The 16,571-nt window shown below is 38.2% G+C and overlaps 4 protein-coding genes across 4 annotated transcripts in view; all 4 read right to left on the bottom strand.

Annotated features, from left to right (window-relative positions):
• The window catches only part of LOC140943256 (dynein axonemal light chain 1-like), a 6,431-nt gene extending 6,226 nt beyond the window's left edge, over nucleotides 1-205 (bottom strand). The window contains exons 1-2 of the mRNA XM_073392325.1: nucleotides 114-205; nucleotides 1-39 (exon numbers count right to left, since the gene is read on the bottom strand). Of these exons, the coding sequence (XP_073248426.1) occupies nucleotides 1-39; nucleotides 114-116 (42 nt within the window). The 5' untranslated portion in view covers nucleotides 117-205. The remainder of the gene's footprint in view (nucleotides 40-113) is intronic.
• A 770-nt stretch (nucleotides 206-975) lies between these two features.
• LOC140943516 (profilin-like) lies at nucleotides 976-1,458 on the bottom strand. Its single transcript, XM_073392605.1, has one exon. It carries the CDS (start codon nucleotides 1,456-1,458, stop codon nucleotides 976-978), a length of 483 nt encoding a protein of 160 aa, XP_073248706.1.
• Nucleotides 1,459-3,023: 1,565 nt separating this feature from the next.
• On the bottom strand, nucleotides 3,024-9,309 carry LOC140942948 (ubiquitin thioesterase OTUB1-like). The gene is made up of 8 exons (XM_073391970.1): nucleotides 9,209-9,309; nucleotides 7,808-7,863; nucleotides 6,390-6,488; nucleotides 6,046-6,164; nucleotides 5,078-5,162; nucleotides 4,511-4,567; nucleotides 3,473-3,610; nucleotides 3,024-3,359 (listed from the first exon to the last, which is right to left on the bottom strand). The coding sequence occupies exons 1-8, from the start codon at nucleotides 9,222-9,224 to the stop codon at nucleotides 3,150-3,152; spliced, it is 780 nt and encodes a 259-aa protein (XP_073248071.1). The 5' UTR covers nucleotides 9,225-9,309; the 3' UTR covers nucleotides 3,024-3,149.
• Nucleotides 9,310-10,079: 770 nt separating this feature from the next.
• LOC140943499 (ribosomal RNA large subunit methyltransferase E-like) lies at nucleotides 10,080-16,452 on the bottom strand. Its single transcript, XM_073392592.1, has 9 exons — nucleotides 16,383-16,452; nucleotides 14,884-14,947; nucleotides 14,600-14,729; nucleotides 14,178-14,225; nucleotides 13,491-13,529; nucleotides 12,668-12,782; nucleotides 11,876-11,930; nucleotides 11,067-11,160; nucleotides 10,080-10,792 (listed from the first exon to the last, which is right to left on the bottom strand). Exons 1-9 carry the CDS (start codon nucleotides 16,436-16,438, stop codon nucleotides 10,680-10,682), a joined length of 714 nt encoding a protein of 237 aa, XP_073248693.1. The 5' UTR covers nucleotides 16,439-16,452; the 3' UTR covers nucleotides 10,080-10,679.
• Nucleotides 16,453-16,571: the final 119 nt, after the last annotated feature.

The raw sequence follows: 16,571 nt of genomic DNA, 5'->3' as shown, positions 1-16,571 counted from the left end.
CCAGCTCGCTAACGCGTCCTTGATTGTTGTTCCCTTGGACTACAAAAAACGAGATATAAACGTTATTTAGGTAACAAAAAATATTTTTCACTTTTGAAAACAAAAAGACTTACCATATCTGTGAAAATGTAGGCGTAGAACTTAAAATAATACACAACTTTCTTTTTCACATGCACCACAAATGGTCAAAATGGCGAATCACCATGGAAATGTGTCGCTAAGACCTGTGGGAAATAAAATATACTGTTGACACTCGGCGATGTAAGCTTGCATGAAATGTCCTGGAAATACACGACATAAATCGGTGAGTTTTTTTACTAGATTAGGACTGAGCCTTTAGAAAACTGTTAGGGGAAGTTGGGATAAAAACTAGGAGTGCAAAAAAGACAACTTCCTTCATCTCCCAATCATCCCTCCTCCTCCCATCACTTTTAGGTGTGAAGCAGAAGGAGCTAACGCTTTGTACCTCTTCAGTGTCTTAGCTTCTTGGAGACCATTGGACACTTATTTTGGGGCCACACTTGGGTTGGGACAAGGGACAAGTATCTCGCCTTTAGGACTCCCTGACCCTCGCAAAATGATGCGCACATGCGTCCACAAAACCTGAATGACCCTGAATCGGATCAAGCTGCTTTGTGTCGTCGAGTAAAACTTGGGGAGAAACGTTGCGTTACGACACAAAGAACGCCTGCGTACAAGATTACAGGAAATACTGCACTGAAAAAAAAAGAATGAACAAACATGAAAACAGCAACATTCTACAAAAACTTTTTTGAAAAGCTTATGAAAACATTGATTTTATTGCGCTTTCAGGTCCTATTGATCCTTTTTATGTTAAGTTTCCTTTTATCATCCTTATTGCGTGATGAAGTAAAATCAAAGTCACGCTATCATCTGTCTTAACCGGAACTCTCGCTAGTTCATGTTCAATATCGGTGTTGTAGCGTTTTTGAAGGCCTTCTAGTTCTATTGCAATTACATATTCAGACTTTCAAGGTAATAAGCAATCTTTGCAACGGCTTTGTTAGTGATTCCTTGTTGGCCACCTTCGCGTGTGCGAGCTATAACAACTGCACTTTTAGAAGCCTGCATCGTGATCCCGGCATTGCATCTCCTTGCCAGAACCATTTTGTTGTCAATATCGCGTAAGAAAATATAGCCCTCATTTTCAACATGGATATCTGTTGAAAACGCGGTAAAATCCTTTTTCCTGAAGCATTCAGCGATAATCATTCCTTCTCCTGGTGTTAACATTAAAACGTGAGGGTTTTCTTGCGTTGTCCACATATTTCCTTTCTCCAAGCCAATGATGCAAGCTTTGTCGATGTTGGCTTTACCCGAGCTACCTTTCGACCGAGCAATAAGATTGTCGATATAGTCGTTCCATGACATCTTGAAAATGCTTCTAAAAGCTGCTGTCAAACAATTACCCCAAAATATAAGGATGACAAGTACCATATAAGTATACAACCACGTCACAGATTTACAGTAGAATGTCCGGCGAAGGCAGAACTTGCCGAATGGTCCGTGAGGGTGGGGGAGTGGGAAAGGGTGTACTGTACCCTGTATACGCTATACAAAGTACGAGCGACAAGGGAGGGGTCCTATTTTCTTTCTGTGAAGGTTTTTAAGGTCTGAAAAGGGGTTATGGAATGGGTGTAATTTTACCCCTGGGGGCGTGTACTCAACAAAGTTTTATACGGTGAGGTTCCGCCCCGAGGTCCACCCCTTACCCCGGGGGGGTACTCCCATACATTACCTATACGGGTATGTGCCGCCCAACGGGGTCGTGATTTTTGAAGCTCCTGATTTGGAACGGGTATCCATTTCAGAGGCGTTTTCTAGAACGGGGTATGATGATGATGATGAACTTTATTTATGTGTCGATGTATTTATATTTCGAACGCACGAAAGCTCCAGTTTTGTAAGCAGCCATTTGAAATTATTCAAGAACAGATTGCTTTTAAAAATACGGTTCAATGCGTTAACAAGCAAACTGTTGTACTCTTGTTGCACCCTGTGTTTTAGCGTGCAGGGCGGGCGTATTTTGGCGCGAGCCGCGAGCGCTGACTCCGCCATCTTGGATAAAGTCTGGAACGAGTCTTTAATATACCCGAGGGAGATGAAGACGGGCTCAAAAGAAAGGGAGGGGGGAAGGAGAAGGAAAATCGTTAGCTTACGAGCATGGTTCTATGCGTGGTGTGAGATCTTGCGTCATAATTAACCGCATTGTATCCAGATGCACAGGAAACGTACTCCGGATGATTATGAAGAAGCATTTATTTCATGTATAAGTCGAACAAATAAAGAAATATCTTTTTAAAAAAAAGCAGGGCTATTTCAATTTACAAATTTTCTAGAACGGAGTACAAAAAATTGGCCCATTTCTAGAAGGGGGTATCAGTTTTGGGGCGAATTCTAGAACGGGGTATAAAAAATTGGCCCATTTCTAGATCAGAGAACGGGGTATCAATTTTAGGGGAATTTTTTTTTAGAACGGGGTGCCAATTTGGTCTCCCGGGCGGCACATACCCACCCAAATGATACCCAAGTGTGCCCCCCGGGCCCCATACCCATTTATATACCATTTTCCACGAAAATGGTACCCCTTTCAGATAAGCTTGTTTAGAAATTAGCATCCCTTTTACCTATCTTAAATGCACTCTCTTAAATATGAATCAATCAAAACCAGAACGTTTTCTTGACTTTTAAACCATAAAATGCATCTGTTAGCCATCGTGGGCCTTTTTATAAACACAAATGAAAGATTTCCCTACCCTTTCATATACCTGAAGTCTAAAAAACGTACCCCTTTCCAGAGGAGCCCCCCTGTATAGGCCATTATAAGAAGTACCTCTCCTCCCCTCCCTGTGAACTTGACTGTACGCGAAATAGAATATAAATGTCTTTCTTTACCCTAGGCCGCATCCAAAAAGAAGTATTTCACATTATGTTGTGAACTTTGGAAACACTTGATATGAAAGAATAGTACTATCTGCCATAAGAACAATCAAAGAAACATATCAAACTTAACAGATACCTTTATTCACAAATATTCTGTACAAACCACTTTTAGTAAAAATAAATATCCTACAGAAAAAAATGTATTTATTTCATGTTGAAATTAACTGATTTTAAAAAAAATTCTATTATAGTTGTTTCTGGTACAAAACATCATAATGTCCAGGTCTATACAGTAGAAAGACTAGGGGACGTGAACCATCCTCTGGGAAGTCATGATGATTGACAGATGAATCTCCGCCCCTATCCATGTATACCACACGGACACAAACACCAAGGGCATCAGTCAGTGCTATGATATGAATATGGTCGCTTTCTTTGGCCATTGGTTCTACTTCCTGATGAGAGAGGAAGAACATTCAAAGCATTGACAAGGACAACATTAATAATTAGCTTCCTGTGGAATGCCCAAGCCTAAAAATTAATAATAATAAGCAGGGATAATGTGTACCTGGCTACAGAATTCTTTAATCGACCTCTCTCCTTCTATGAAATTCTGGAAAAAGTCCGACTTTCTCTGAAGTTGAGCTGATGTTAAAAGTCGTAGATATACAACAATGTAGTTTGAAAGGCCATCATCACAGAATATCTGAGAAAACAAAGACAACTGTCATTTAAATAATTCTTGAAAGTTAGATAGCTTCACAATAAACTAAATATATGAAAAATTTCCTCAGTACTGGTAAACCTGTTACTACACACAGTATGCCCCAAAACACAAAAGCTATTGTGTAACATTTTTTTGTAATGCTGCATAATTAAAGGCATTGTAGCAGACATTCGAAAAGGGAGAGAATACCTCGGGTTCTAAACCTTTGTTCTTGTACAGGGCAGGAAGTTTTGAGGTTGGCCATAAGATGGGTAGCCATCTTGAGTGAGTGTCAAATCTACTTAGGGAGCGGGGGACAGTACACATGAAACCAAGCTGGCTGCCCATACTGGTAAGTGCTCGATCCTCATGATCTTCGAAAAAATAAGGGAATGTGAACAGTCTAGCTAGTCTAACCATGAATCAACACATCTCCACCCAAAGGCCAAATTCATGAAGGGTGAAGCATACAAAGAAAAACAGAGAACCATTGTAGAGAGGAGAGGAATTGGTTTATAGGTGCATGGCTACATGGCCATAAGAGGGAGGTAACAGAACAACTGCAACAAAAAAGACACTGTTTGGTTTTAGGCAGAATTACTGGTGTAAAAATTGCTTTTGGTTAGAATTAATTATGTGTTTTTCAAAGAGGAAGAACAGCAAATTAATTGTTGTGGCTCAAAATATGTATTTAAGTTGTAACTGTTCATCAGCAGGATACCTAAAATGTCTGCAATTCCATCATTTGTTTCAGCTTCATTAAATCCTATACCAACAATAGAACATTTTAGGATCAGGGAGCCACCCACAATGTGAGTACCTGACAAGGCCTATGAGTAGGAAAACAACCCAAATAAAATGCCTCATTCTGATTGGTTGAAGTTTAATTTTTACTCATACCTTTTCAAGCTCCTCAACAGACTGTTCTTTTCCAACAGCTTCAATTGTTTCCATGAACTGGTATTCAGACAAAAGGACATATATTTAATGAACTAACACTCGATGAGAACCACGTCTGAGTAAAAAAGGTTACATAGTTAGTAGAGCTAAGCATTTTGTTTTGACTCAATAAACCAGTAAGCTCAAAGAGTGAACACACATGAACATAATGGCCAGTCCATGGGTGAAAAGAATTAAGTCTGTTATATAATGCAATCACAAGTAGACTGTGGTCTAGGAAAGGCTTTATATTTCTCCATCTTCCTCAAAAACTCAGACAGTCTATTGAGAAGTATCCCCTGGAAACACACAAACATACCACCTCTGCTAGTTAAGTGGTGATTAGCAACTGACAAGTCCCCTCAATATCACACAGATGTTTTGGAGATTAAGACATTAAAGGATAACATTTCTTGTTTTGTTTTGTTTTTTTTTTTAAAGGGAAATTTCACTTATTAGCGCCACAGAAGATACAGGCATATTTCGGACATTCATGGTATGGCAATTTGACCATTTTGGTTAACTTACAACTTGATGAAAGTCCTCAATCGTGAAGGAAGGGAATCCAAGAGAGACAAGTTCATCTTTACTTTGAGATGCTAAGGAATGAAATCTGTTTAAAGACACAACGAAAAGTGACAGCAATAATTAAGTCTAAACACTATAGCCTAGACCTTAAAACTAGTCTCCCATGAATCCATTCTTTGTGTTGTTGCACAATGCTCCCCGGTGTATTTATTTATTTATTTATTTATTTACCAATTAAGTCTTCACTCGCAACAGAGTATTACAGACTGCTTTAAGAGAAGCATTTTCATTTTGCGTGACCACACAGAGAAATGCTGCAGGAAATTGTTGTCTACAACGGATGGTGGAATGTTTAAAAAAAATTGGTCAAATGTTGTATTTTAATAGCCAACGTTCGATATATTAAAATTCTAATGACTCTGAGGCTTTCTGTTCCTTTTTCTATATTTGGTTATCTTTGTGCTCAAGTCTCTTCTGGAAATTGCAAGACAACAGAGTCATAAAAAATTTGCAATTTTTACCCTAAAGCCTGTTCGGAGTCATGTTTGAATTTTAATATATTGAACGTGGGCTATTACAGTGACTACAACTGTACATTTAAGTACAAGGTGATGAAATATCATTGACATGGTGTACATAATATCACACATGAGAGTTTCATGTCCTGGAGTCTCTTTGTCAGAAGCTAATGAATCCCACTTAAAGCTAAAGCCATGCCCCAAACAAAAGCAGAGAATTACACAGTTTTCAGTAACTTAAAGCAGTGAAGAGTGTTGTCATACCCCTTGAATGATGTCCCAGTGCTATGGTAAAGTGTCAGTTAACTTTAGAAGCACTCTAATTAAGTTTTTGTACATTTGTAAAACACTTGTTTGATCGCAGTCAACTGGTTTGCAGATATGGTGTACTTATGCATCCCATCTGCTGGGGTATTTTTTGGTCATGCAATATAAATTGCCATGTCTCACCTCTCATATTCCTTTTGATTGCCAATCAGTTCCTGAAGGTAAGAAAATCCAAAAGCTCTGTAGAAACAGTTCCCATCACCTCTTGTTTTTCTCACATGTGAGTATGTCAAAGCTAGGTCCTGTAGTTAATTAAGAGAAAAGAAAATGAAAGCAATCAACAACTTCTCTGGGTGGGAGGGATTACTCTCTTTCCTAAGCCCTAGCCTTGTGTTTAACCTATCATATTAGTGTTGATTAAGTGGGTGCAGGTTTAAACTTATAGTAACATTTTCAAGAAGCTTACAGAATTAGTATTTAAGTACTATACTAAACAAGAAATGGATAAGTTTAGTTTTGTAGTGTACCTTGATTTTAGACTGGTATACAAAATCATCCATGGCATATTCTTTTTCTAGGCAGGTGATGTCCATTTTGTCACTAACAAGTTTGTGTATATCTGCAATCTAGGAATAAAATGACAAATCAAATGAAGATGACAACTGTTGATATTACACTTAAACTCTCACTCGTAGCCAGTGGAAAATCCAAGTCTTTGTGGTAGCTTACAAGAGTCAAACTGTGGGGGTGCCTTTCAGGAAAAAGTCTGATACATCTACAGTAAAGAATTACATAGAGGATTTTCTCTACTATTGCCCGGTTAGCAGGCGCATGGAATCACTAAACTTCAGCCGCACACTCCATTTTAGGGTAGTCCATATAGGTAGTCCATTGGCATACTCCATGCACTGGGAGCCAGTGTTTTGTCCACCCCCTATAAAACCTAGTGAATAAGGTCCATTTAGGGTCGTTATACCAGCTGGCTAAACATGAACTAAAACTTGATTTTTCCTCGATTTTATTTCCTAACCCTATAATCACTTCACTTCAGAGTCATTCAGCGTTCGGCACCCGTTCAGCATTTTGGAAAATACACCTGCTGTATACTCTGAGCAGATAAATGGAAGCAACAAACACAACAATCAGACCATCTGTGAAGTTGTTGCTTACAAAATGTTTAAAAAATAATGGAAGGTTCTAAAACCGTCCACTCCAAAAGTGGTTGTGGTCACTGACATGTATGGGTGGTGGCTAAATTTATGATGTTCAACTAATAAATTATAGGGCTTTGACTGTGGTCCACCAGGGGAATCCCATTTGAAAAAGATGTAAGGATGCTGGTTATCTCACTTATGGGTGTAAATAGATTTTGGTCAAACATAGCCTTACAGTGTTCAGGACTGAAAGCCCAGGGGGGGTATTCCCTATATTATGACGGGGAGGCTCTGTCCCAAAGGGGTGCCATTTTAAAGCTCCAGGTATATTGAAAGGGTACAATGGATTTCACTAGGTGAGGTATATTAAATTTGTCAGTAAAAGGTATATGATATGGAAGGGGTACTTCTGCTAAAAATGGCATATAAATGAGTAAGAGGTAGGGACTTAGGGTGAAAGCTTTCTCATATAAAATTTTAGTGAGTACCCCCAGGACTAAAGCCTCTACTTTTACCTATACAAGTATTGCTTTGGGTTGTGTGTCAACAATTTGTCATAATATATTAAACAAATGAGGTACTATTAAGTAAAGCATTAAATTTTGATGTCTTAAGCAGTATGAAAATCAATATAGCTCTTATTTGATTGTCTGTTTTTATGCAGTCCTCTTGTGAGGTCAAACAAAGCCTGAGCGCAAGCCATGTCCAGATTGGACTCCCTAAGAATTCAGCTGTCTGAAAAGCATCCCTGTTGCATATCAAATGGAAATGTATTCCTAGGGTGATAGTACCTCTTTCTGGATATTATCCACCTGGGCCATGATGGCCTCATCATAGTTTCCAGTGCCTACAGATGGGAAAAAGGGGCAGTGTTAGAGGTGGCAAAAGGTCAAGTCTAGACTTTTCAAGATCAGGAGACTTTTCTCCTGATCAGAAGACCAAAAATCCAAGCCTGTGTCCTACCCAGCCACTAATTACTCAACAGGTTAATCCACAAAAATTAATTGAGGTTTCCTTAGGGAGATGGGGCACAGTTCCCAGGGTTGTCACTACAATTTCGAGTTGCCAGGAAAGTACAACAAGTAGGCAGGGAATCATACAGCTAGGGATTTCTTTTGGTTGAATTTTTCTTCTATTTTCCAATGAGAGTAGCCAGGAACCGACCCAGGAACCACATTCATATCAGTTGGGGGAAACCCCCAGCCCCTGGCTCTTAATGACGGCCCTTCAAGTTCTGACCAAATTTGTAATAGAACACTTTTTGAACCAATGTGTGGTTTCAGAAAATATCCATACCTCTCATGGATCAAAGATCAATAGAGATTTCAAGGGGAAGTAGGGTCTGGAAGGTAGAAATTTTTAAAGAGAAGTACAAACCCAAAACTGAAACAGTCTTGAAGGCTGACATCTGATTTTGTATATAATGAAACAAGGGAAATTTAATCGTAGAATTTACTTAGGATATGAACCTTTGAGGTAAGTAAAAGCAACTTGGAAAATGTTGTGACATGTTGTTCAAATATTACTATTATTATTGCAGTCAAAGATAAAAAAAGCATCATTGAAATCGTGAATTACGTTTACATATGTTATCACTAATAGGCCATTTTACAGTTACGTGCTCAGTGCACTGGCATTTGAATAGAAGCATGGCTGGCGGTGACATTGTTTTGTTACAAACCTTCCTGCATGTGCAAATCGTGGTATTCTCATGCTAACAACCCCGTAAACATGATCATTTACATATGAAAAACAAGAAGGTTTGTAACCAAACAAGATCACCGCCATCCTCGCTTCTATTCAAAGGCCTGGGCACTGGGCACACAACTGTTATTAAATGGCCAATTTTAAAACAGTTTATTATCAAAACGTCCTCACAAAAACTTGATTTCTGAAACTCCATGTTCGTATGTCTTCAAACAGTTACACTTAATTTCACATAAAGGGTAACCCTAAATATTAATAATTTTTAATTCATTGATTTGTCACAATGAATTAACCTGACAGCTGACGTCGATCAGCATCATTCTTTTGCGAATCAAACCACAGCTTTAACGAAAACGGTAAATAAAAAAAGCTTGAAATAAAGCATCCGTGTTCATTCTACGAGATGGAAACGGCGTAAAAACACCTGATTACCCACAAAGTCCGAAGAAAATGAAAGTTACAACAGGCAAAAGTTCCTTCCTTACCTTGATGATCCGCCATCTTTGATAAGCAACTTGGTAGCCTCGCTTCTTTGATTAACCGACTTAATCACAGGAACCCCACGCAACTTTAATTTTCGCCGTTCGAGCCGAAATTTTGTGACTTGTACTTTAGGTGAATCGAAGGCAACTTCACTAGCTTTTCTCCAGGACGGTGTTCAGTCGAATCGTGCAGCTTAGGTCAACGAAGAAGTTGCTGAAAACTTTGCTTTTATTTATTTATTTGAGTTTACTTGATTTCATAGCATTTTTGGATCCAGAGGAAAGTATGGAACAGTGATGGAGGGCGCTTTCCATTTAGGAAAAAAACCCGGAAATTTCGGTGGGAGCAAAAGTGGAATTTCCGATTGGTAAAAAGTTGTTCCATTTGGTCGTAAACACCGGTACGTCGCGGTGCCCGACCGTGGACCTGGAACTGGTGCAAACTACGAGAAAGGTAAATGGAACACGACATTCCGTTCGGAAATTCCAACCGGAAAAACGGGCCCACCTTTTTAGATTTTTCCACTTTTTCTGGGAATTTTCCAGTGGGACGAGCCGACGAAACGTGTTCCATTTACGGCCGAACCAGAAATTCCGGAAATTTTGACTAAATGGAAAGCGCCCGGAATTACAATTTTGGTGCAGTTTTCGATCAAAATCATAAGGCTGAAAGAGAGTCATGTGGCTTGCCCTTAAAGTCTTCCAGGGGCTTCAGTTAGATCAAGCACTGCTAGAGAAAATTGTTTACATATACACCTGCAAAGTCGACTGGCGGATCAAGGGGAACGTTCGGGGTGTCCGGACGTGGGAGAGGATAGGGCTAACTGAACAGAGGGGCTTAAAAACTCTCTTTCTTTATAAACAGGGGACTTAATAACTAGAGAGGACGATTTATTCAAGAAGTGACAACACGATTAATGCATGCTTTGCACGCAAGTGTAGGTGCACCGCACCTTTTGCTTGAAAATGCTTTTGATATTCCACTTTATACAGCTTTATACCGCAATACATAAACAGAGGGTCATGAAAATGGATAACGTCGTTGTCAAGTAGTCACAAAGGGTCTTTCTCTCTTTTTCGAGCCGTTTGACGTGGTCCGCAAAAGGCTCGAAAATGGCAGATTTGCTTTTCGTCCGGACCATGCAAGCGCTGTTGCGGCGCACGTGAGCTCCACGTGTAAACCAGCCCTGACTATGCCACATCTGTCACATCCCCATATAACAGAAGTCTTGCACCGGCCTATAAAGTTACGCCAATTAGTTGGATCGCGTAGTTGTTCACAGTCAGTTCTTACTGTTTTGACCAAGGAGCCGATTCAAACAGTCCATACTCAAAAAAAGAGTTCAATAACTTAACATCAGTAAATTAAACACGTAAAACAACAACCGCTCCTTTATCTTGACTACGGTAGTGGGAATGAAGCACGTTGCATTATGTTGTCAGCTTTATTTGTGCACATGCAACATCATGTACGTTATTTTTTAAAGTTCTCAGCGTAAAGATAAATTTCAGCTGATTCCTTCCTGCTTGCTTGCGGCTTGCATTCTTTAACTTGCTTGAAATAACCTTGCAAAATTTTGATAAAATCTGAAAATTTAAAAAAATAAATCTGAAAAATTAAAAAGTAAATAAGTAGAAAAGTCAGCAATACAGCTCCCGGCCCAGTTATTGCAAATACCTGGCAAATTGAAATCTTAGTGCCTTGTTGGACAAAGCTTAGAGAAATTCTGGAGAAATTTAGAACCTTCTTTTATTTTTCAAAACTTAAGGTGGCTGTAATGTCCCTTTCCTTTCTGGTGAGTGCTAAGTTTTAAGGAAAGATTTTTGGTTTACTTGACATGTGTATGTTCCCTTTCCTCACCTTGTGTGCCATAACCATCCCAGAGCTTACATAGAAAACGCCCACCAGGCTTCAACACATCTTTGCTGAATTCAAAGGCTGATTCACAAAGGTTCTGCGGATAAGATGGCTTAAATTTAATAACTCATATCTCTTCTTTAATAGACCTTTCTTTCTATAAGTGGAGTTATTACCAGAGCCCAGAGCTCTTCTTTCATATCAGCAGTGTATTTTATTATTAACCTAATTCTCTGACATTATGGGCATCAACAACCGCAGTGAATACAAAACAAAGCACATTTTAAGCCCTTTTCAGTAAATTTCTGTGAGAATCATCGATAACACTAATAAAGTATTTCTCTTTCTCTTTTTTAGTGTTCAGCGCGTTGGACTCACAATCCGGTGGTCCCTGGTTTGAGTCCCGCTCTGGCCACTTGCTGGATTTGTTCTTGGTTGTCCCGAGTTCAAATCCTTGGCCACACTTGTAAATAGCCAACTGGTTGCCACCTGCCAGTTGGGGTTTTTAATCCTGTTATGTTGCATTAATTTAAAGTATTTGTTTCTAAGTATTTAAGTGGGGTGCCTGTAAACTAGCTGGATAAGCTACGTGCACTTTCCAATGTAAGCAAGCCTTTAAACCCCTTTTAAATAAATTCTTTAATAATATTATTCTGAAAGCCTCCCTAAACCTGTTTCAGCTAATGCCTCTCCCTCTCCAAAGCTAAAAAAATTGCAGTTAACTCCTGTGATATTGTTAGGCACACATTACTTTTCGGAATCTCTAATAATCTCAAATTGGTAAATAATAAATTGATCTATATATGACTAACCAAGATGGCTTCATGGTTTATAGTATGGTTTCCTGTGGCATTTGGAGCCATGTCACTGAAAATAAACAAAAAAGATGTAACTGTACACAGGATTATTAATTCAGCTACGATATAAAAAAAACTGCTTGAGGTTTAGTTGTTTCACACTTGATTGGCTTGTTTGTCAGACTAACACACTAGCATGCCAAAAATATTTCAGGTGTTCATGGTTTAAAAGCAATATTAAAGCAGTTTAGTCAATTCCGGGGTATAGGAGCTCAAAGATACAAGCAATGTCATGTGTTTATAACAGTGTTTAACCACTGTTTTGTTAATTTTGTAATGCTTTCACCCCTCTATCTAGTTATGGCCCCAGCGCAAAGTATTAAAGAAGGGCTATGAAGCAAGTAGGAAAATGAGAATTCATATTTATAGCACAAAACAAGAATACAAGGATAAGCACGATGTTTCCTATTGACATAGCCTTCTTTTTGGATGACTGGATCAAGTAGGTGCCTCACAAGTAAGTTATTTGACTGGCAACCAAAACTTTATTGCTTTTCTTTGTTCACGTACCGGGATAAGCATTATATTAAATATATAAGGATTTCCTAGTAAAAAACATTACAACCAAATTAAATTTCATTCTTTATAGTAAGTTGTGAAATGCAAACTAGCCAATTATTAATGCAGAGTATGAAATGACCTGTGTATGAAAAAGAAAATAATCTAAATGGTACAATATATATAATACCATTACAATCAGCTCCAGTTAAAAAAGAAAAAAAAAAGCAGCAGTCTGTTTTACCGTACCTCATTATAACATCAGCTCCGGCTGGTGGTAGTAGTGAGAGTATTTTCCTCTGTGTGCTGGCATCTGTAAAATCACATCTTGATAAAATGGTTGCTCCAAGAATGTCTTCAATGTCTAGTTAAGAAAGACAAAATTTGTAACTTACATGTAGGCCACCAAGTTATGTGGTTTAAAAAAGGTTTAAAGGCTTGTTTATAATAGAAAGTGCACTTAGCTTATCCAGCTAGTTTGCAGGCACTCCACTCAAACACCAGTACTTAGAAACAAATAAATTATTCAAATACAACATAACAGGATTAAAAACCACAACAGGCAGGAGGCGACCATTTGGCTATTTACAGGAGCGGCAGAGGATTTGAACTAGGGATGATCAAGAACAAATCCAGCAAGTGGGCAGAGCAAGACTCGAACTCGTCGAGTCTGATGCACTGACCACTTGGCCATGCTGGCTCCATCAAATTTACCTTACTGGCGTTATCTCCTTCATCGTTGTAAATTTGTCAGTAAATTTGACAGAAATGCAAATAACCCATAGTAATATTTGATATAAGTAGGGGACATAGATGATGTCAGAGTGTCGACACTCCGACATCATCGATACTTTAGCTACTGCATACACCAATGCTAATTAATCTAATTTATGAATTCCATCACACATTCAAAAATAAACAGTTAGTTCTCCTCCTTTTACCATGCTGTTTATCCTTTTTTCATGTATTTCCATTACTTCTATTAGTACAAATTACGGTCAGTGATCTATAACAAACATAAAATTTACAATGAACAACAATTTCTAAATTCAAAAGATTAATTTTTATATACCTAACAAATCCACTGCAATGACAAGACCTTTCTGCTGACCTAGACCAAAGAGAAACATTGAATATTTTGACATATCCTCATCTTCAAACTATATTTTTTATGGTGAACTAGAGGGTCAAAAGCCAGCCTTAGAGCAGGCTAGCTCACAATCTAGTCCAAGACCGGCTTTTTTTTGGAGGGGGGGAAGGGGGGCTCCCACTCCTTTTTTTCTTGGCTTTCTTCTTAAGTCTTTTCATTTGCAAAAATATTAGGCATTGCTGCAAAATTTCCACCTATTCCTCCTGCTTTCCACCCTTGTAGAAATCCCATCTCCCACCCTTTCCTCTTCCACCTCCTGCACTGCAACGTATCACCACTTGCTCTCCCTGCCGGCTGAGGTTCGTAATAAAAAGGCCATAGTAAATAACTTATTAACCTTGTCTGTTTGGTCATTACAGGGAAATATCGGACCTCAGCCTTGATGATATCGCTTGGTCAATGCATTGATAAGCCTCGGTCTGAGATTTCCCTATGATGACCTCACTCTCAGTTAATAAGTGGTATGAATGATCATGATTCAATAATGATTCCCAATGGTCCAATAATTGGACCATTGGGAATTAGCGCTCTATAAATACTGTATATTATTATTATATTATTATTAATAATAATTCTTTTGCTAGAAGTTTATTATTATAATGTACAAACCAGCCTGCCTTGTCAATACTCGGTTAACAGCCACTTGAGTCCATGAACCTGAAGGTAATGATTAAACAAAACAGACAACTTAAAACTGGGTAAAATGTCATTTGACTTGAATAAATGCATGTTCTATTGCAGCTATAACTGCAATTCCACACATGTTTTATCATAAAAACTAGGAATGGAGGTACCTAATTCAAGTGTAAAAATCTAAACCCAAAGTCAAGTAAACAGTCAATTGAATTTCTTTATCAATGTTACGCTATAATCATCTAGCCTGTGACTGCAGACATTTTTACGGTTGTTGCTTCTCTCCCTCTGAGAGAGGGAAAGAAGCAACCACTGGAAACACATCTGTGGTTGCAAGTTAATGATCACAAAGTTTGTGTTTAAAAGTAAAGTAACCTGAACTGTTATCAGGAAGTTACCTGGACTTGCACCACAGTCAATCACGACTCTTCCAGGTTGAAGGAAATGAAATCTGTCATCCAGCTCAATCAGTTTGTAGCCGCTACGGCAAAGATAGTTGTCCTCCAGTGCCTTCTTCACAAACAAGTCCTAATTTCACGTATAAAATTTAATAAAATGTCAAATGATATAAAATTGCGCTCAAATTTCAGTCCTTCAATTTCTATTGCTGCATGGTACTCAAACTCAACACTGACTCGTAACACGTCAATAGTTACTGTCTCATATTATCAATGGCTCTTACTGTTTGCTGCCTCTTCAGCCATCTTGAAGAGCTGCTTCCTTTACTGGCATTTCTTGTCACAACTCTGAAGTTATACATGTAAATTAAAAGAAAATCCTAACGTTATTATAACTATTTAACACACATACCAGTATACGTGAAAAATTGGCTTTCATAGCTCTCATTGGGGAGTGGACATTTTATAATATTTGGCAGTGGTTCGCCTACAAATCTGGGCAAGTCATCTCTATAAGACCAATCTGGCAGTATCAAGATAATAATATTAACAGTGAAAACGTCTCACTTCTGGTTGACATTCGCCACTCAAAAACTCCTTTTCTTAAACTCCCTACTTCAGAGAAAAAATCATGTTGGCTAAGTCTCTATTAATCAAAGATTTCACTGTGTAGTGACCATCTCAGATTTTGCCAATATATCAAGAAAGCCTGCAAGAACTCTCCCAAATGCTTAGCTTCCTGATTTTTGAGAGAGAAGACTAGAGTCAAGCTGTATTAGATAGGCTGTTGGTGCAAAGCTAAAACTACCCCCACCTATGTTTCAACATCCTAAACCACAGTACAAATTTCATTTTGGGAGCAATTGTTAACCATTTCCAGAAATCTGGACAATTAGGAAGGTAAAAAATGCTTCCGACTTCCTCACTTATAACCTAAACTAAATTATCCCAAATTAATAAGGGTAATAGGACTGAGTGGAGTCCAATTTGGTCTGTAAATCATACAAATGATTAACAAAATCAATGGACCACTTAGCAGGAGTTCGATTTGTTTAATTAATAAGGAGTATGATTACAGACCAGACTGGAAAACACAAAGTTCTGTTACCAAATATTATTAATCATAACCATAACAAGATTTGTGATATTTTAGGCCTTTTTCAACTTAAAACACAAGAAATCCTGAGAGTCTTTTTTGCTAGCAATGAACAAAAAAGCCATTTAATTAGAAGCATGTGATGGTGTGCACTGTCCAATTACTTCGGCATGACAAATACTGTCCAATTGCACTGTCCTATTAGTGTTGAAATCAGGACAGTTGATAGCCAATCAAACTTGAGAATTTTGTTACAGTTATGATTATAAAGGATATCTATGATATTGATTTTTCATTTAATAGTTTGGAAAAATATAACATGGCTTAGAATTTTCTTGGAATTATTTATGATAATCAGTTTTTCTGAGCTCCCCTTGTCTGAGGTGTACAAAATACAATTTATCCAGACTGTCGTTATCAAATTAAAGCAAGTATCTCAATGTCCTTACGCACAAGATCCCTCAGTCACTGTTTTGGTATACTATATTTTATGCTGTGCAAATTAAGACATTTTGTATTTTCACCTTCTTTGATTACTAAATTACACTTTGCAACAACTTCACTTTGTAGTCAGAGAGTAACTTCTTTCTTTGCCGAAACCAGAGACGATCTCAACAAAACTCTTAAGAGATAAAAAATTCATCTATAGTATGAGACAAAAAGACCAGCAAGATAACTCTGAAATACCTTGAAAATAAGAATTTCTGCAAATAGCTTTGAGTAAAGTTTCCACCACGATTCATTGAAAATTGTACTGAAAATTCGAAACTCCGCTGACCGAATCACGCAATCTCCACCATATATGGCTTGCTCTAATGCCAATCATTCGCTTCTTAGCCAATCAGACGCGTTATTTTCGACTAAAGCCAACCCATC

Source organism: Porites lutea, chromosome 7, assembly GCF_958299795.1.
Source record: "Porites lutea chromosome 7, jaPorLute2.1, whole genome shotgun sequence".
Classification (NCBI taxonomy): Eukaryota; Metazoa; Cnidaria; class Anthozoa; order Scleractinia; family Poritidae; genus Porites; species Porites lutea.
The sequence above is the reverse complement of the archived record's forward strand: the minus strand, read 5'-3'. Positions and strand labels throughout refer to the sequence as shown.

Bases quoted from the DNA above. Each gene is read 5' to 3' on its own strand.
- LOC140943516 (XM_073392605.1), bottom strand. From the start codon at position 1,458: ATGGTACTTGTCATCCTTATATTTTGGGGTAATTGTTTGACAGCAGCT.
- LOC140942948 (XM_073391970.1), bottom strand. The intron at 6,489-7,807 runs GTACTATCACCC...TTTTATTCCTAG, and splicing joins TGGATAATATCCAGAAAGAG to ATTGCAGATATACACAAACT. The intron at 5,163-6,045 runs GTGAGACATGGC...GTCTTTAAACAG, and splicing joins AATCAAAAGGAATATGAGAG to ATTTCATTCCTTAGCATCTC.
- LOC140943499 (XM_073392592.1), bottom strand. From the start codon at position 16,438: ATGAATCGTGGTGGAAACTTTACTCAAAGCTATTTGCAGAAATTCTTA. The intron at 14,730-14,883 runs GTAAGAGCCATT...ACGTGAAATTAG, and splicing joins GGCTGAAGAGGCAGCAAACA to GACTTGTTTGTGAAGAAGGC. The intron at 13,530-14,177 runs GTTTGTACATTA...TCTTTGGTCTAG, and splicing joins AGTATTGACAAGGCAGGCTG to GTCAGCAGAAAGGTCTTGTC.